This window comes from Coffea arabica, chromosome 8e (assembly GCF_036785885.1).
Source record: "Coffea arabica cultivar ET-39 chromosome 8e, Coffea Arabica ET-39 HiFi, whole genome shotgun sequence".
NCBI lineage: Eukaryota > Viridiplantae > Streptophyta > Magnoliopsida > Gentianales > Rubiaceae > Coffea > Coffea arabica.
Window position 1 is genome coordinate 43,824,306 of NC_092324.1, and position 20,416 is coordinate 43,844,721.

At 36.6% G+C, this 20,416-nt stretch overlaps 2 protein-coding genes across 8 annotated transcripts; one reads left to right on the forward strand and one right to left on the reverse strand.

Annotated features, from left to right (window-relative positions):
- The first annotated feature begins 4,530 nt into the window (after positions 1-4,530).
- On the forward strand, positions 4,531-14,001 carry LOC113704020 (uncharacterized). Of its 6 annotated transcripts, none has more exons than XR_011820024.1 (15): positions 4,531-4,818; positions 5,038-5,168; positions 5,993-6,054; positions 6,250-6,337; positions 6,432-6,493; positions 6,575-6,671; positions 6,895-7,383; positions 8,079-8,624; positions 8,794-8,934; positions 9,012-9,119; positions 9,239-9,322; positions 10,014-10,146; positions 10,244-10,289; positions 10,481-13,563; positions 13,756-14,001. XR_011820024.1 is itself a non-coding variant. In XM_072061736.1 (14 exons), exons 2-14 carry the CDS (start codon positions 5,067-5,069, stop codon positions 10,671-10,673), a joined length of 2,151 nt encoding a protein of 716 aa, XP_071917837.1. In that variant the 5' UTR covers positions 4,531-4,818; positions 5,038-5,066; the 3' UTR covers positions 10,674-13,568. The 6 variants fall into 6 exon arrangements, 1 of the variants encoding a protein (XP_071917837.1); XR_011820025.1 differs by having other exon boundaries at positions 4,531-4,774; XM_072061736.1 differs by lacking the exon at positions 13,756-14,001 and having other exon boundaries at positions 10,481-13,568.
- Positions 14,002-14,089: 88 nt separating this feature from the next.
- On the reverse strand, positions 14,090-15,890 carry LOC113704021 (molybdate transporter 1). 2 transcript variants are annotated; one of them, XM_027225629.2, is made up of 2 exons: positions 15,160-15,890; positions 14,090-14,955 (listed from the first exon to the last, which is right to left on the reverse strand). In XM_027225629.2, the coding sequence occupies exons 1-2, from the start codon at positions 15,530-15,532 to the stop codon at positions 14,153-14,155; spliced, it is 1,176 nt and encodes a 391-aa protein (XP_027081430.1). In that variant the 5' UTR covers positions 15,533-15,890; the 3' UTR covers positions 14,090-14,152. The 2 variants fall into 2 exon arrangements, with proteins under 2 accessions (XP_027081430.1, XP_027081429.1); XM_027225628.2 differs by having other exon boundaries at positions 14,090-15,890.
- Between the last annotated feature and the right edge of the window lie 4,526 nt (positions 15,891-20,416).

Sequence of the window (20,416 nt, forward strand, 5' to 3'; positions counted from 1 at the left end):
ACATATTGGACCGAACTACAAGCCAAAAAAAAAAAATCAAAAGTTTTGGTCTACTACTTCTTGGAATTCTTGAACACTTTGGGTCTTGGGAATTTGTCTCACTCGTCTTTTGAAAAGTTTCTTGTACTTCCAAGCCGTGGTGAAGGGTTGGTTTTGGAGTAAACTTCTTGGGAACATTTTGGGTAACCTGTTGGGGGGGAGCCTAAGAAGGGTTAGTCAAATCACCTTGATTTTCCATCGCTAGTTGTTCTTGTTTGAGGGAGCCGAATTGTCAAGTGCTTGAGATCAGTTTTTGCCGCACTTGATTGTTGTCTTGTGGGGGATAAAAGTCACGGCCTTGGGGTATTAATAACCTAGGGCAGCCGTGACCTTTGATTGGTTTTCCAAAACCAAATTGGTTTCCTAACCTTGAGGTTTCCTAATCATGAAAGCTTCCAAAAATCAATTACCTAAGTTTTCTCCTACATTTTCTTCCCTCTTCCTACCTTGTAACCGCCCCTCTCACCTAGTTTTTTTAGGGTTTTCTTAGCCATCCTTCTTACACTCCCAAACCGCCACCCTTACCCTACTTTTAGGGATTTCTTTCTCCTACATTTTAGCCACTATTTATTCCTACTTTTTAGGGATTGCCTTAACCTTTTTCTTACCCTTTTCCATTCGGCCACTCTTCCTACATTATAGGGAGTTAATTGCCACCAATTCTTTCCCTTAGTTGCACATTCGGACCTACTAAACAAGCAAGATAGCTTGCGTTTCTAAAAAAAAAAAAAAAGAGTATTTTCCTCTTTTTGCATCGTGTCTTCTTTTCTTCATTTCTATCAGTGTCTTAGTCCTCTTTTGTTCCTTTCATTTGAGTCGTGTCATTCCATTTCATTTTGTCCCTCGAATCAATCATCCCTATTGGTTCCATCCATTGAGTCTTCTCCATTCCACTAAGGAGTGCCACATTCTCGTGATCCAAAATTGGAAGTTGATTGTTTGCCTGGTAGAAATTCTACTTTCTTCAAGGTAAGCTCTCAAGAGGTTTTGAGAGCATTGGTGAGAGCATTGGTGAGAACATTAGAGTATTTTAAACACTTGAGTGATACACGAGAGTGAGCGAAACATGTAAGGGAGCGAGTGAGGACTGTTCTACTAATGTTTGTTGAGTTTTATAGGTAATAAAAGTATGAGACAAACGAATGCTCAACTGGAGCTTCGCCATCTTGTGCCTAAAGGAGTAAATACTGTGGCATTGCGTGAGATAACTGAGCAATTGGAAATCATCGAAACTCAAAAAAATGATTGGTTTTATACACGTTGCCACATCAAGGATAAAGTTTGCAGCTTAGTCATTGATAAGGGTTGTGAAGTTAACCTCGCAAGTACTGTCTTGGTTGAGAAATTGAATCTTCCAACCATTGATCATCTTCGACCTTACAAGTTGCAAAGTGATAGTGGTGATATTTGGATTACTAAGCACACACTTGTTCCTTTCCGTATTGGCCAATACGTGGATGAGGTGTTGTGTGATGTAGTTCCCATTCAAGTGACGCATGTGCTGTTGGGACAATGGTGGATGTTTAATCGAGAAGTCAAATATGATGGATATACTAATAAGTATTCCTTCACATTTAATTGCCGTCGCACCAGGCTTGTGTCGCTTAATTCTAAGCAACTTTGTATTGATCTAACATACATGAAGAGTGAGCATGAGCGTTATAGTATGAAGAAAGAGCTAGATGAGGGAATTGTGACTAAAGAGGTAAAATTCGAGAGAGTTGAAAAGGAGAAAGAGATTGAGAATAATGAGGGAAAAAAGTCAACTATTAAGCATGAGAAAGAAATTAAAAATTCTAAGAGTAAGCTGATTGTGAGAAAGGATGTGAGATCATATGTTTTTTCTAACGATCTTAACTCTACTTTGTTTAGTGTTTCTACTTTTATGCAGGTTAAGCAAGGAAAAATTGAGTTGATCTTGGCATGTTCTATGCCTAAATCCATTGGTGAATATCAAACTTTTCATGGAGTTTACACCTTAAGTGTTGTATCTCTTTGTCATCCATTGATGTTCAACATCAACCATGAGCCTGATTTGCTTGTTGGGAGGAATAATAAAGTTTCAAAGGGAGTTTCTACACTTGAAACTTGTTATAAACGTCCTTCTTATTTTGTTGGTGATAATTCTTTCCTCATTGGTCCAAATTCTGATTCCTTACAACTTGGTTTTATTCTTCAATTTGAGGGTTCAAAAGCTGCCTATCTCGATTTTGCTCCATTTGTGCAAGATAGGCCATTCCAACAACAACTTGCAATGAATTTTGTAACTTTGCACAATCATGTCCGAGACTTTTCTAACCTGATTAAGTATCACTATGAAGATCCTTATCTTGTGAATGTGAATGGTAAGCTGTCAAGTGATTTTATACCTACAAATGCTAATCGTGTGATTTATTATGTAGGTCCAAATTCGACCATTTATGACATAAGGCTGATTAGAGAGCTTTGGAGTGGTTGGAGTAAAGTCTTGAGTTTCCCATGGCGGATTGTGAGCATTTCCAAGCTGACCAAGAGACATGTGCATCAAATTACAATAATCATGACGTATGCAAGTATCATTCATTCTAAGAGAGCCAATATGTGGAGATTTGAGGTTTCATACTGCCAACTCTTGTAGTACCGTTCATTTCCAAACACGATTTGAGCACAAATCTTTTTTCAAGAGGAGGGGACTGATACGAAATATGGGCCGCTTATGGGCCATGTTTTGGGCTGCAAGAAATTGAATCTTTTAGTAATAGTTAGTAGTTTATTTTCCAAATTTCTATTTTATTTGCTAGGAATAAATTCGGTCCAAGACCTCATGTTGAGTTGGATCCGATTTATAGAGTCTAGGCTCACTATTACTTAAGTTGGTTAATTAGCTTTTATTTGGGTTATGTTGGGCCAAGTTAAAGCCTTCATTGGATCGATTATAAGCTGACAATTAGATAGTGAATTTGAGTAGTGGAATCGGGCCAAAGGCCTAGCCTAGCCGAGTTAGGGTTTTCAAATCACTTTAGGTTTTCAAGTTGTATGGCTATATATAGCCAAGGCAAGAGACCTTCATAGAGTTTTTGATGATTAATAAAAAATTACACTTGAGAGTTCTTTCAAAACTTCATTGAAGCACCTTGAATATCTTAGATTCATTTCTTAGGTATTCAATCGACTTATCAATCTAGGACCACGTTAGATTGTGGCGTCTTCTACCGAATACCGAGGTTCGTTGACCGTGTGATCAACGGGTTTAGGTGATCCGCTGCGTTCGTTCATCATCAACGTGAGTCCCTACCTTCTAGATCTTACCCTGTATGTACGGATTACATCACAAGGTTGGTGCCGTTCGTATCAGTTTTATAATTACATTCCAACTCCCATTTGTACAATCAACAGGGCCACTAAACGTAACCCAACCTAAATACAGCAAATAAAAGCTACCCAGTTCCCATTTCACCAGCTGCACCAACAAATGCCAGTTACAATTCAATCTTTGCACAACAATTTTTGCACTGCGAATACAAAGGCCACAAACAACAACAATTTCATCATTTTCTCTTTGCGTTTTGTTTCTTCCACTTTTGCCTCCAACTCTCTTAATCTCTTCGTCAAACTTCTTATGTGTCTCATTAATTTATCGCACCTCTCGCAACTGTTTGTATCATACCACTTGAAATAGCCACAACCACCACCACTATTATGCTGTTCAAAATTACCTCTTCAAAGTTCACATTTTCTGAAATAAAAAAGTAATAGAAATCAGGCACACTTACTTCGTAGTAAATGCAACCATAGAACCTTTTTCTTGGATTTTCAGCTGTCCACGACATCTTCACCCTCGCTGGTACACCGCATTTACAAGTTGGTGGTTCTGCCATGGAGATGAAGCTTAGATTTTGGGTTTGGTTGAAATGAAAGGGAAGAAGAATTTTGGAAACCATTTGTCTCTTACATTTTGATCAACAGACAAGTGGTTTGGCATTTTTACCCTTTAAAAGTTGGGCACGTGATTTGCACGTGAGATATTCCGGGCAAAATCGTTTGGAAAAGTGAAAAGGGATTTAAATTGATTATTTTTTATTTTCTAAGGACTAAAAGTGATCATTTTGATTTGAGGGACTAAATTTTTACATTTGCAATATGTGAGGGACTATTTGTGCAGTTCTTCCAAATGTATTTATGATGCAAACAAATAAATTTGTACAAATAATACACTCCTTCCATATGCAATTCATGAAACAAAAAATCTCTCATAAGTTTTGTTCCTTACATTTGAGCAAGAGTTTGATTACTGTTATCTCATTGTACTTTCCATAATCCTTCATTTTCTTTTTCTTTTGAAAAAGAAGATAAGTTATATTTATCCTACATTGAACCATTTACCTCATCTTGATTATAGATGTTGATTCTTCATTAAAAAAAAAACTGTATATTGCTTATCTTCAAAATATAAATAAATAAATAAAATCTGTCTATTGTTGTGTTTACGTAAGAAATACAGAAAAACAAGAAAAAGCAACGGTCACTAAACCGTCTAAACCGCCAAAATTCCCTCCTCACCTCTCCTGACTCCCGCTTCTCCTCTCCCTCTTTCAGAGGCACACACCAGCTGAGCAAAGTCCCACAACCAGGGGGGAAAAGCCATTCGTTATTTGCCCAAATTCTTGAAGAAAATAACCTTCCATTGTAGATTCATCCCATCAAGAAAGGGTGTCGGTTAATCTCAGAACACCACAAACACAAGAAGCTCAAAATGGTATGCGAAAAGACTTAGCAAAAGAGAAAAAAAAAAAAAAACAGGTAATTATGTTTGACTAGGGATTTGATAATTAGAGTCACGGATCAACGGACAAGAAGCTCATTAATTTTCCGCTTGTCAGGTTTTTCCTATTATTGCAAGACATGGGATATGCTCATATGATGTTGCTGAACACTTCTCTTAGCTGTAGATTTCGAGATTGAGAATATAGAGTTCAAGAATGTGTAAAAGATTTGTTTTTTTTGTCATGATTTTTGTAGAGAAAAAAGAGGAACAGAAGTGGTAAAAGATGCCCAAAGGAAAAGTAAAGGAAGAAGAGAGAATTGAGAAGATCATTCGTGGTCTTCTTAAGCTTCCAGAAAATAAGAGATGTATCAACTGCAACAGTTTGGTAAGCAGTTTTTTTTTACCTTGTTGTATCATTGTCATCTTTACCTATGATATGAAGATCTGAAAAACTGCTAACGGTTTAAGCTTTATAAGTTAATAGGGAATATTACCTTGCAAAGAAGGTATATTATGAAAGTGACGGTGTCAAATTGTTGAATATGATTGCAATGGTTTTACTGGGGAAAAAAATTTTAAACAGCCCTTCAAGTATTAAATCTTTTTGCAATCTCTCACCCTGGCTTCATCCATTGTTTTCTGATGATGAACTGATGATACTAGGATTTTAGTAAACGTAAACTGTAAAGCCTTCGATTCTCTCCCCTAATAAGCTTGTCTATTCAGGGTCTTTGTACTTATTGATTTAGTAGTGAAGATTCTAAGATGTTTGCCAAAAGATATGTTAATTCCCTAGGCTGTTACAAGTTTTAAATATTTACAAAATATGTCCGCTATGAAGATTGAATTTTTAAACCATCTTTGACTGCTACCTTATTTTGTGGTCAAAATAATCAAAGGCAAAGCAGAGAAACTCAAATAACTCTTCAAGATCCTAATGGATTTTAGGAAATAATGCCGGGATTGTTCTTTTTCCCGAAAAGTAATGACCGGATAAGAAGAAAACCACTATCTTTTATGATGTTGTGTGCATCTAGTTCTAGACTTTCAGTCTGCATCCTTTCTTTTTTAACAGAATCTAAGAGAGTCGATTGCAGAAGTCTATATCTGTACTTCTGTTTCTTTTCTTTGTGGTAGAGGGGCTTTCGAGCTCCTTCATAGCAGCAGTTTGATCTTAACTTGGTAATGATACAAATTTCTATCAAGCAGGGGCCTCAATATGTATGCACAACCTTCTTGACATTCGTTTGCACAAACTGCAGTGGTGTACAGTAAGTGAAAATTATGCCTTTTGCAGTTCTATTCTGATATTTTTTGAATTTGTGACATTAGGTGAACTTTCAGAGATTCAGCATAAAGTTAATAATGTTGTAAACAACAAAAAAGAAAAGGCTAATTTAATGATAGTATTGAAATTCAGTCATATGAAAAGCGCAGCCTGACTGATTTTTCTTCAAAACTTTCAGTCGAGAATTCACACATCGAGTAAAATCTGTGTCAATGGCTAAATTTTCTGTAGAAGAAGTAGATGCTCTTCAGGCAGGGGGTAATGAGGTCTGCTCGCATATCAGTTTAAACCTACTTTTGTTTCTTCAGTCGAAATTAACTGAACTTTATATAATGACTAACCTAATGGACAATGTCACAGCGAGCAAGGCAGATTTATCTTAAAGAATGGGATCCACATAGAAATTATTTTCCTGACGGGAGGTAAATCTATTTGCTTCCACACTAGGATAGAGGCATCATAGGGACTCTTTCTGTCTGATGAGATATTCTTTTTGTTTCCAGTAATCTTCATAGACTTCGTGATTTCATCAAGCATGTCTACATAGACAGAAAATATGCTGGTGTTAGGAGTAATGACAAGCTTTCAATGGTTAAAGCGGTAAGTCTCTCTGAATGGATAATCATACAGCCATTAAATCATCTTTTATTATCTTTAGCAGTTTTAATAATCTCACTGTTTAAAATATAACTGATCTGAATATGTACTTTGTAGTAGTTATTTGCTCCTATTTGTCTTATCGGCAACCAAATGCATTGAGTTTCTGTCAAAATGAACCTAGGCCAGGTAGATCTCAACTGACATGCTTCTGTATATGGTAAAGAGCGCAAAGGAGGACCTCCAAGAGCGGCATTCTTTTGAAACATCCCGTCATGGTGCTAGAGAAGAATTTTTTCATACGGATGATGCTCGGAGAGATGATTTCTTTGAGCGGCACTCATTTGAACATTCTTTTCTAAGTAGAAACGATGGCAGAAATTTGAAAAATCACATTGATCCAAGAAATAGCCCTCGATACAAACAAGAAATGCTGAAATCTGGAAGTCAGAATAGTCGGGCACCTCGATTTGAAATAGTTGATGATAGGTTCCGGGAAAATGGATATGGATCTGTAAGGAAAGTTTTGACTCACAGATACTCAGATACAGAGTCCAGGGCTAGAAACAGCTCACCAATTTCACAAAAGAGCAGAGATATTTCCAAAGAGCCCGCAATACGTCCACTAAAAGACATTTTAGATGACAAAATTTCTCCTCTAAAAGTGGGAGAATCTCCTAAAGCAAATGCTGTTGATGGCTCTGGCCATGTTCAGGTTAGTTAAATTTCTGATTCTGGTCATGCAACAAATATTAAATTCCTTTCACATGTTAAACACGTATTACTTGCTCCTTGATGTCAGTGTGGTTGTTGACTTAGCTATACTTCATCTGATGCTTCTTCAGTTGAGAAAGTCAGTGCTGTAAAAGGATAGTTATTAATATTAATTTGAACATTCATGATGCTGCACTTTATCATGCCCTAGGTAAAGATGGACTTGTTTTTTTCTCAATAACTTTTTTCCTACGGAAACACAACATCAGCATCTATAGAAATTGAAACATTGAACCGGAATGATTTCTCGCTTCAAATTTTGAATTTGGCCAGTGTATGTACAGCTCCATGTCAGATAGAAAAAATAGTGACAAACATGAAACACAACTTGCTGAACATGAAAGGTACATAGGATAGACCATTCTTCTCTTCACTTTTGAAAAGTTTTCAGAAATCAAATAGCAACAGATCACTTTTCTTTATTGAATTGTAAAATGCGCATAGCTTATTTATTTAGTTTTTCTGGAATGGCTCCATTTTGATTGCAAGAAAGGACAGATATCTCATCCAATGACTTTTAATGTGGCTTAAGGTATGACTAAAGTGATGATTCTTGAACAACTTCTTGCTTTTGGGATCCTTGAACACCTTCTCTACACATGCTCGACTTTTAATCTTTCAATATTCCCATAACAGACAGCAGGAAGCTACACAATTCCAGGCTCTGTTGATAAAAAGGAAGAGGAAAACAAGAAAGTGAATACTCTTAACAGCTTGATAGATTTTGATGCTAACCTTGAGCCTTCTGCAACAACAGCAGTAGTGCAGACTCAACAAACAGTTCCTGTTGGTGATGGTAGCAAGAGTGCTGCCATGTCTTCTGCAAATGAGAAGGCCTCTAATGCTCCAAATGCTAATTCACTTGAACTGCTATTGTTTGGACTGGCGGATCCTGCAGGTAGCATGCCTGAAATGTCTCCTGGTGGTGACAATCCAGCTGCTATTGTAGGTTCATCTAATCCTGATGTGGGTACAGTTTCGAACAATGTTGCAATTACTACTGCTTCACACATTGAAAATGCTGCACCATGCCCTGGTAATAGCAGTGACTCTAAGGATAAGCTTGCTGATGCCCAAACGCTGCCAGCTTTGCAGCAAAGTGAGCCATTTGGAGCCCCTCCAGTAAATAGTAACTTTACTGCTCAGAAGGCTACTGCTTCTCATGAAGCTGCAAACAATGAGGTAAGAAGTTGATTTGGCCTCAAGCTGTCCTTAGGAGATCATTCGTTCAAGTCTGGTTTAGGTACTCAGATGCAACAGTTGAACTGCAAAATTTTGTATTCTCCTGTGTCTTGCTTTAATTTGTCCAACCAAGGAGCAGTAGCTGATTCTACTCTATGCTGGCCTACAGTCCTTGACTTCAGAACCTGAGCATGCTAAAGTGCCACCAACCAATACATCATTTGGACAAGCAACACAAGTTGTCCCACAGGCAGCTAATGATACTAGTTTGGGAAATGAATTACTCAGTGGAAGAAAAGAACTTCCAGCGGTATGAGCATAGTGGAACATTTTGATTTTTTATGCAATTCTCACTAATTTCATCTAATTATAGACTGTACCATGCAGGACCTTTTTACATCAAGCTATTCATCATTTGCTGCTGCTGTTCCAGGCTGGCAATCCACTTCCCCTTATGGAATGGGATATGGCACTCAGTACCATGTTACTGCAATGGTAGCATAACACCCTCTAAAAATTTAAGATAACAGCAACTAAAACAAATTACCAGTTCTTTTAATTAACTCAATTTTTTTGTTCTCTCTCTCTCTCTCTCTCTCTCTGTGTGGGTACAGTCCATGGGAGCTCACCAAGATTCGGTTAAATCAAGGAACCCATTTGATATTGGTGATGATGGTCCCTTACCTCAAGGCACCATGGTAGGCACAGATCATCTCATTTATTTTCTTCCCCTTCCACCACCCCCCCCCCCCCAACAAAAAAAACCCCACCAACCTCATTCCCTTCCCAAGGCCAGAAAAGGACCAACAGGCATTTTAGCATATAATTAAAATTATTGTCTATAATTTTCTCAGGAAGATAAATTTTTGTTTCAATATGTACTAGCCATTCATGCACACTCTACACGTGTGCCATTCTAGAAGTTAATTTAGCACAAGTTATAAATGAAGTAAAGTTTAACTTACAACTTTAACAAAGGAGTAGATTAGGGCAGTTTGTTATTTTTTTGAGGTTTAATGAAAATGAGAAAATTGGTATTGCAACTGGCAACTGCCAGTAGAATAGGTCAAATCCTTTTATAATTAAGTATGATACTCTTCCTAGCTACCTCTTATCACAACTTCGTTCTAAATTGTCACTCCAAAATGGAATATGGTGATTAACATTTACTGGCTTGACAGACCTGTATCATGCGTGCCTGCAAATTTAGTTGATGTGAGTTCGGATGAACCTGAGTTGTGGAAAAACTCACAGAAAGACACTTGTAGTTGTTTTTATCTTCCTCGGTATATTCTTGCTTACGTTTGCATGGTTGTGTTTCATTTCTGGTTTCTAGATCAGGTATTTTTTGAATTTACTAACCATGAAGTATCATTTCTCTTTGTTTAGCTTCCTTCCATGTCACCTTTGCAAGGACCGATGCCAAATATGTCAACTTCGCAAGGGTTACAGCCTCAAGTAGTGCCATATTCATCGGCAACGCAACCACAGAGACCTCCTTATGGAATTATGAGGCCTCCAGGTTAAATGAAAGGATTCACATATCTCTCTTAGAAAATCTGTTTGTTTGTGTGTTATTTGTAACATATTGTCATCTTGACCTATGGCAACACTTTCAGGAGTATACATGGGGCAACAGATAGCAAATAATATACTTCCTTCCAGGTAAAGTCTTTGCTTTCGCTTCTTAGAACATCATATTATGGATATCTCTACCTGGTTGAACGAGGTAAAGACAAATAGAGACAGCCCTTAGGCTCTATGATTGCTTGAATGCGAACTACTCTGTAGTCAATTGATCCAATGGAAAATATTGAATTAAGGACTAAAGTAACATCTTACTCTGATATATGCAGACCGCAAGGAGCTAATACCTTTGGTGGCAATGATGCTGCCTTTGCCTCTCTTAACCCTATTAAACAGTCTAGTGGGATGAACGATGATACTGCCTTTTCTTCTCTTAACCCCATTCAACAATCAAATGGCGTAAATCCCTCATCAGCTGCACCACAATCCTACTCGTTGACAGGAGGAAATCCATTTGGATAGCTGCAGCCAAGTACGCATAGTTGAATATAGCACAATATGGTTCTTCTTTTCTGATTTCTGACCCCATCACATCTGAAGAATTTTGGTTGCTCGCTGCTGGAATGAGCTAGATTTAAGTGAGCCTTCTTTGCGTTGTGAATGTCCTTATACCTTTATGGGGATGCATATACAAAGGAATACTCTCAAAGTGTTACTAGAAATCTGTGTAGTACATGCTCTCATGTGCTGTGTATACAATTTAGAAGTCAGAAACTTGAAGTAGTGACATCTGTAGCTGGGAATTTTTTTTTTGAAACTTGAAACTTGAAGTAGACCACCATACTTGCAAAATTCAAAGAAAATTTTTTTTTTTTTTTGAGATTATAGAAAAAGAAAAGAAAGGTAGAGGGTAATGTCTATTTTATGTGAATTCTCAGTTAAATTGTATTTATTCACTTGTTCAGTTTATTGTCTACAAAGAAATTCTTTTAATACACTGATTTTTGTAATCTGGCATAATGGTACCATTACCATCCTTATCCCAATGTCTTGAGTTTTCTGGTCGCTTGAGCTGCTGCCTTTAGTTGTCTCAGTATGCCTTTGCGTACATATTTTTTCACCTTCTCTGCAGATATAGATGTCAGGAAAAGAGTCCCAATGAAACATTGGTCTAACCAATTCATTCTTTCACCAAAACAATCAAGTTATGTACACTTCACAAATTGACACTTTTAGCAAAAACTGGAAGCAAAAAATATTTGTTTGGACTAATGCGCAATGACACACTTTTAGCGCATTGGGTCACATCTGCAGAAGTCTAAACCTGATCCACCTAATCTAAGAAACAAGGTGTGATAACAAATTAAATATCGCTGCTACGTTTGTCCAACCCTCATTACTGATGCTGTGCCCACAAAAATCAGCCAATGAAGTTGGACTGATCAGTAGGTTTGAAAGGGGCGTAATAAGGCATTTTAGCATGGTTAGCAATCAGGAAACTAAGAAAATTGTTTGTGGTTTATGCATCCATAACCAACCAAATTTGGGGCATTTATAATGTTATGACATATGAGCTTGAGTGTTGGTACTACATCATACTAAACTGTTTTCTTTCCAAGACAAAAATGTCAAAGTTAAAATGTGTAATGTGTTGAAAATAAAGGGTTGAATCACGTCCAACTTGTATCCAATAATGTGGACATTGGCGCATTGATATGACTTTAAATCCGACAAACTAACTGTATTCAGCCTCTGAAAAGTCAAACTAATTTTGGGTATTGCTTTCCTACTCATACTCCCTTGAATGCTTTTGAGCATATCAAGTTCTCGACCTTTTCAATGGATCCTTTACTTGTTGTTTTCTGTGTTTTCAACCCAGTGAACTGAAGTGTCAAACTGCTTGATTTTACTTCATTTGTCTCTTATGTTGTGTATAATTGCCTTAAATATTGCATTTCATCAGTTACAAAGGGATATTGGCAACATGTTTTCATCAAATCAATTGTTTTTTTTTTATTGTCTATTTCTATACCCTGAAATTTGCTTTCTTACAAATTTAAGCACAACCTTATCAACTCGGAAATTAATAAAGAGAGAAGAAAATGGCATAGTTGGAAGATGATAGGGAGCTATAGTCAATATTCCTTGTGCTAACAAGAAAACGGAAAAAGGATGATGACAAATTTGTTCACTGTCAATCAATAGTGACGGTTAAAAATTCTGACAACTGGAGAGTTTGCTAAAATCTAACCTCTGAAAACAGGTATGCATCTCATTAGTTACCTTCCTAAGCAATCAGGGTGACAGGTGACGCCAATAGACGGTACATTTTCATGCAGGCACCAATGTCGGCAAAAATTTAATGCAGGGATGGCTCAGGAAAAACTAGTACTGCCATAAAGGACAGTTACTGTTTCACTGATATGAACTTTATTTGGAGTTGAGAAATTTTGGTGCAATGATTGATGGCTTAATGGTGGGGATGCAATCATGTTTCCTCACAATTCTTCTTCTTCTTGTTTTTTTTTTTTGTTTCAATTTTTTACAGTTCACATTTAGCAATGGACGCTACTTTTGGCTTAGAAGCACAGCACATCTTTGGAACATCAATTGAAAAACAACTGATATTCTTAGCTCCCTTTAGATTGGGCTGTTTATAAAAAATTTTGCTGTAGATGCATGTCTTCTTAGCTCTTAAATACTACTATTTCCTACTAGGAAAAATTGTGAAAGGAAGCAGTGATTGGTGGACATATGTTATTACTGATTGCGTAGACAATTGAACTATACCTACCTACCTGATGAAGAAAAGTCTTTGTAACGTACGTCTGATTGATACTTAAACAGGAAATCATGTTTAGCATTTAGTAATTACAACTAACTCTTTTGTTTTTTATGGATCAGCAAGTGATAAATCCTCTGGTGCTGATCAGAGGTGGAAAGTACTAGTAATTCTTAGGAAAGAAAAGTTATCTGCACGAACCATACATTAAATACATTGGACTGAAAAGCGCCAAGTTAGTTGGCCATTTGACCTATAGATAGTCCTTTTTCCCCGTAACATGTCAGAACATATCAAGCAAGTTTGCAAGGTGTTTATTGCACTGTTTCCAAGGAGAGGGAAAAAGGGGTCTGAACTCTGAAATGGGGAGGAGCATCAGGGTTTGGGGATTGATGATCACAGTTTATGTGTCAATGATGCTAGCTCAAAATGCCACAGGACAAAGCACATATGCTTGTTGGGGAGGATGTTACAATGTGTGCTTTCTGCTTAGTGGCAGCCCAATAGCAGAGAGGTATCCGTGTTATTTGAATTGCCTGGCCAGCTGCTTTCCTCAGTCTGCTCTGGAAAGCCAGCTTTACTATTGCCATGTTGGTTGTTCAGCACAACGTTGCCTCCAAATAAAAGATGGTACTATCAAATTAAGCACTCTCTGCTCTGTGTGTGTGCGTGTGTGGGTGTATTTGTGTCTGCCTGAGAGTTTTTCCGTCAAACTTTTAGGAAAATCATTTAAGGCTTACTTGCAATATTTTGGCTGAATTCAAGGCAATCTTTCTTTGCTTTCTAACACGTTTCTTTCTGTTTGTTTGTCTTCATGGGCAGCTTCTGCAAGGGAGAAATGCTTTGGTGGCTGTGGAGACGCCTGCAAAACTTAGAACTGTCTTGCAATTCTGTGGTGCATCCAACATAGGGAGTTTGATCATACTGCTTTATGTAATAAACAATAATTTAATGGTTCTTCTTTATCTTTTCATTCACCGAGAAAGGAATGAACTCCATCCTTTCAAATTTGTCCCTCCTTTTGTTCTTCCCCATTCCCGATCAAGAAGAAAGTATATTTTCCTTTTATTATTCTTGTTATGATTCACATAGCGCATCAAGCAAGGCGGAAATGTTAAACATTACCAAAAAAAGGTGTGCATTAAGATCACAGATCTTTTAATCAGTTCACTAAGGCGAAGCTTGAACAGCTTTCCAGGATTTTGCATTGAGACCTCAATTATGGGTTACCATGAAAGCAAATTGCAGAAGAAGACTGACCACCATACAGTTTTCTTAGCCTGAGGAGCAAATAAACAACAATTCCACTCAGGAAACCTAGTGCTGCACTAGAGCCTACCAGTGAAACAGCAGTGCAAGTCAGCATGACAAATGAATCTTCCTTTGAGTTCATATCCCTTGAGCAAATAGCAAGTTCAATCCCAGCAAACAATAACAGAACCCCCAATACTCCAACAGGAAATTGGTCCAAAATCTTCACTAGAGAGCTACCTAAAACTAAACCCAAAACCAACTTGGCTAAACCAAGGAGGGCCACACATCCACCACTCCTCCCACCAAATTTATACTGTCCAGCTAGCCCTCCTGCACCGTGGCAGCATGGCATGGCTCCAAACCAACATCCTATTAAGTTCATCATTCCAACAGTAATTGAAACAGACGTGGCTGAAATGTCCTTCTCTGGAAAAAGATCAGTCGACAACTTACAGACAGCAATCACTGAATTTAGAATTGATAGTGGAAGTTGAGGAATTGTGCCCTTAATGAATCCTTCCTTCCATGCATGCTTAGACATTTTCACAACTTCAATAGGAGATGGTCCAAATTTAAATCCTTTGACTGCTTTAGGCCCTCTAATAATTGCCAAAACCACACCTAACAAAAAGATGATGAAAGCAGAAGGCAGAGAAGTTATGATTTTTCGCAACCTTTTTCTTCTGTTGTTTCCTGATCCACTGGCATCATTGGCACCACTCTCAGTTTCTGCTGCATACTCATTGTCATCGCCAGCACCGTTAACACCTATAATGAAACAAGCACAAATAATAGCCAAGAGCAATCCATCTAAGCCTAACCAATGCCTGTCTGAACCAGACTTTGACTTAGAAAAGTTTTGTACTTTTCTTATGTACTTCACTGCAGTCATAGCAAATGACAGGCCTTGTGCTAGCTGAATTCCTCTGACAATTGAAATTGGAATAAGCTTATACACAAGTTGCATCAAACCTGTTACACCAAGAACAGCCAAAATCCCTGCAGTGCAAATTCCTGATGCCATAACTTCTGGAATATTAAAATCTGCATCAGATATGGCCACTGCTGCAATTGACTTCATCGGCTGCACTGGCATGGGGACACCATAGATTGCACCTGTGACAAAGTTGTATACACCGGTGAATATCAGCGTGGTACCAAGATTCAGGTCCTTGGCTAGTGTCAAAGCCAATATTATAGGAATATAAGTGCCCAAATCCCCCATTGCACCATTTAACTCAGCCCACTTTGATCTGAAAATTAAGTTGTTCTTCACTTTTTCTACAATACTGCTCCTATGACCTTGATTTCTGATTTGATTAGTGTTTTCAGAAGGGTTTTCCATAGCCTAACTCTTTGGTAGTTTAGTGGCTGTGGGTTATTAGGTAGTTCTTGTTATTGAAATGGTGCTAAAAATATGTCAAGAATCAGTCAGGATTTGATTGGGTTGAAGAGAGGTGTATTTGTGTATGATGCAGGCCTGCAAGACATGTGAAAGAACAGGTGTCGTTAACTTAATAATGCGCCCCTTGCATTGATGGGAGGTCGTTGGCAAAGGAGAAATGTCTGCCGCTGAATTTGGCCCAAGGCATCAAGCAAGCAAGAAATGTTGCAGATATATTCTATTAGATATATTCCCCTCAAACGAATTGACTCTGGGAAGAATATGAACGTTGTTGGTGATTAAGACTGTTTGGCAAGCCTTGACCTCGAATGAGATGTGTAAAGAATCTCGAAAGATGTGTATATATATATCTAGCGGTAACCTCACTTGAGATTTTTGACAATTTCACCAAGCTACTTGCAATTTATGAAAATCTCACTTGGCTCCCTCATTTGGAACTTGTATGGAACATATAAGCCCAAATCAATGAAAGGTTCAATAGAAAAATAATTGTTGGAGAGAGAATGTAATTTGGTGGCAAAAATGCCCTTACTAATTGTTGCAACTATTTGTTTTGAGAAACTATTAAATGAATTAAAACTTGGCAAACAAAAAGCAAAATTTAGATGATCAGACTAGCCAATAGCTAAATTTGCAATGTAGCTCAACTAAATATAACCCCCAAAAAAAACCTTAGAAAAGTAAATGATATAGGACACTTTTTTTAATAGTACGTAACTACCATTAGAAAAGTATGCCATTTGAATTTGGAGGAGAGATTCGCGCCAATTTATTGAAGACAATTGGCCAATTTTCTATCCTTTTTTCTTTACATATAGTCCAATAGCAATTTTTTAGGACATGTATAGTTAATATCACAAAATACTAAGGATATGATAGTCATTTCGCCACACCTTATATGGTCTCAATCTTATATTAGGAAAGAACGTAAGATTTTCAAAAGTTGAAGGAAGGCAAGTGAAATTGTCAAAAAGTTTGGGGAAGGTTTTTAAAATTATTATCTATCTCTAATCTCTTTATCTTCTTTCATTTTTTTTTTTATTTTAAACATAGGAGTAGGTTGATTATAAATTTCAAACATTATCATCTGCTCGAGAATGCAGAGACTTTAGTAAGATAAATTTAAGGGCAAATTACTTGTGACCTTCTTGTAATTTTACACAATGTCAGATGACCTCCCATAAGATTTTAAAATAGTCATCCAATCCCTCTGTAATTTTATGTAAAGTGCAAAATGGACGGAATGCACAATCAATTATGGCGTTTATACCAAACGTACTTTAAAAGCGCATGTGATAAAATTTTAATATCCATATAATTCCTCTATAATTTGTATAAATATCTACTTTATTTCCCTATGATTTTTGCATTTATCCACATAATCTCCCTTTACTTTTATACAAAGTGGTTAAGCCGTCGATTGATTTAGTATTTAAGTAAGGATACTATTGGTATTTCAACTAATGACATCACATAAGTTATTTTCCGTCAAATCTCCACTTTACATAAAATCATAAGGGGATAAATTAAGCTTTTAATATGTTCGGAAGCTATATGACAATAGATGAAACTACAGAAGATTATACGTAATTTACCCTAAATTTAAACTTTCATCCATTACTAACCACTGGACCTACTTGTTGTCCTGTGTGCCCACAATAAAATAACCATTCCGTGATAATTTATATGTATATTTCTAATCTATCTGTCTGTCTACAACTCCGTAAGAGCTAAGAAGCGTGATGAAGTTGTTTATTCCCATATTGACCTATGCGGAAAAGGTTGTCAAATGGGGTGACGAAGTTTTGAACTTTTCTATGAGTTTAAAGAACGATTCTAATCATTATAATTTTGGGTGCGAAATTTTGGGTTCTTCGCACTTCGCCTGGATAAATGACTAATTTGCAAGTATCGTATGTCCTATTCGAGGGCAATGTGATACAATAAGACTTCAATAGCTACCACATCAACTACCTATTCCTCTATGCTACACAGTCATTAAGGTTTGGATCAAATACTCTAATGGCCCTCAAACTATTATAAAATTTGTCTTTTGATCCTTAAAATATTAGCTAAGTAATTTTAACTCTCGAACTAATTAAAATGTACACTTGTAATTTTTCTGTCAATTTAAATCGTCATGTCTAACGGAAATAGTACCACATATGACAAACGATGGGCCTGTTTGTCTACACTAGAGAGATTTATTCAAGTTTCACCATTAATCATCATTCAAGCACCAAGACCAAGAAGATCACTGATTCTTTACCATAAGTCCGACCATCTTATATTTCCCTTACCATTAAGAATCATCATCATATAACTTCATCATCAAAAGCCTTAATCACCCGAACCAGAAACCTCAACTTCCCATTTTGCATTTCCCTTAAACTTTAGTCACAAAAATCCATGGTCTATCTTCATCTTTTCAACATTTGTCTAAAAGCAACCTCCAAAAATCCTCCGATCTCAACTTAACCTCTTAAATTCCATCCAAATTCAAAAAGGGAAAATCAATAAAAGAAAGACTAGAAAAAAGTGAAAAAAAAAAAAAGACAATAGGAAAAAAGAAGAACAGAAATGTAGGTGTTGCCTTTGTCGTTGCTAGAATCCACCAGTGCCTACCAAACCATCATCAAAACAGCATTATAAAGGGTCAAAAGTTAAATTTTATAATAGTTTGAGAGGCATTGGAGCATTTTGCCCTTAGGCTTTGTGCAGAATACTAATTACAATTAAACCCATTAATCATGAAAATGTCAAGAGTTTACCCAACCAAAACTCAGTTAATTAGGGCAATAATCGAAACATCTTCTCTTGGAGTGTCCCTATGCATTAATACCGCAGAAGACCTGCTAAAATACCACATTCGAATCCATAAGTCATAGCAAGATTTACCAATGGACCCTAAACCTAAATTCACCAAATAAAAGCTTTCTAGTGGCATTAAAAATGCACCGCAGCACCAACAAGAAGGCAGACTATAGACAAAGATCCTGATTAATGTAAAGCACCGAAAAATTGTATGAAAGGAAAACTGATTAAAAGCGATTAATACTACTAGGGTAGGCCTAGCGCCCAAAGAAGTTTTCCTAAAGTCCTTCTCGCTATTAGATTCAGGATTTGTGACAATTCTCAAATATCGATAATAGCCTGATTTCCCCTATGGGAAGGGAAAGTGAATTTAAAATAAATTTAGATGGTGCTATATCTAAAGATCCCGTTACATTGCATCTTTTTCTGATTATTACTTGGGTTCCTAATGATGTTTTTGAGAGTGTTTTTGAAAATATATTTCAGGATATTTTTAAGATTTAATATTTTAATGGGGTATTTTTAAAATTTTATAAAACTTTACCACCACCCACCATCCCTGCCCCGCCCCATTATCATTAAGACTTTTTACTTGATTTAACTTTTTCTATTTATATAGATCTAATAATAGTTTGTATTAACTGTTTTTTGAGGTGTTTTTAAAATATTAACTATAGTAATGTAATTAAAAAAAATTTTACTTTAAATGTTTCTAATGGTATTTTTTGAAGTGTTTTTGAAAATATATTTTAGGATATTTTTAAGATTTAAAATTTTAATGAGGTATTTTTAAAATTTTATAAAACTTTACCACCACCCACCATCCCTCCTTCTTTCTCCCTTTTCCTCCTTCCCTTTCTTCCTTCCCCTCCCTCCCCTTCTCCCTCCTCCTCACCCCTTTCATGCAACTCTCTTCTCCACCCCATCCCCCCTCCTATAGTCACCACCCATGACCAGATACTAGTCGCCATGGCCAGTGACCAAAGGAGAGAGGGAAAGGGAAGGGGGGTTGCAAGAGAGGATAGGAGGAGGGAGAAGAAAGAACGAAGAAGGATGAGGGAGGAGAGAAGAGGGGGAGCTGGCAGTGGATGGTGGTATGTGATGAAAGCTGATGATGGTGGTGGTGGGTGATGGGTGAAGAAGAAAGAGGGGGGTTTTTATTTTATTTTTTAGTATATCTGAGATATTTCTTTTTTTTAGTTGTTTTTGGAGTTGCTTTTAGAATTTATTATTGTTGATTTGTAAAACAAAACCAGTTTTTTAAAAAACTGTTGAATCCAAGCGGATTCTCACTTTATTATAACAACATAACATATTACTTAATTCATGTAAATATATTCATATAATAACAATAACATAGCATTTATAACATATTATACATTCCTCCTTGTACACATTCTGCAATTTGCAGAGATACTTTGACATTTAAATATTTAGTCCTACTCCAATGTGGTTTTGGCGACTGTTCTCTTTTGTTTCGCCAATGCAGAGCAAAGTGTCAATGAGTTTGAAGAAGCAATGCTGCTGCAATTAATTTTTAGTACAAAATCTACATATTTATAACATCTCCAATGTTATGTGTACATTAATTTCAAAAAATTAATTCTTATTAAGACAATTTTTCAAATTAGATTTGCAATCCTATATTAGTCCTCAAAACCTAACTTAACTAGTAAGAATATTAGTCCCTAACTGAACTTTCAACCCTTGAGAAATTTTATCCGTAGTTACCTTTTGACTAATGAAATACTACCAATTAGACAAATAAGGACACGCAATCTTATTTGGATTGTATTTAATATGGAATTAGTAAGCTCCACAATCTAATTTGAAGCTTTTTCATTGTTCAAAGGTCAACTATTAGAGTTGCCAAGTAGTTGATTCAAGATAAAATTTCTCCAATCTCTCCAATTTTCCTTGTTCTCTTGAAAGACTCATTTGAAAAAAATTAATTATAAAGTACGGAAAACTTTGGTTCGACATAGTAGCATATAATCAAGATTCAAGATT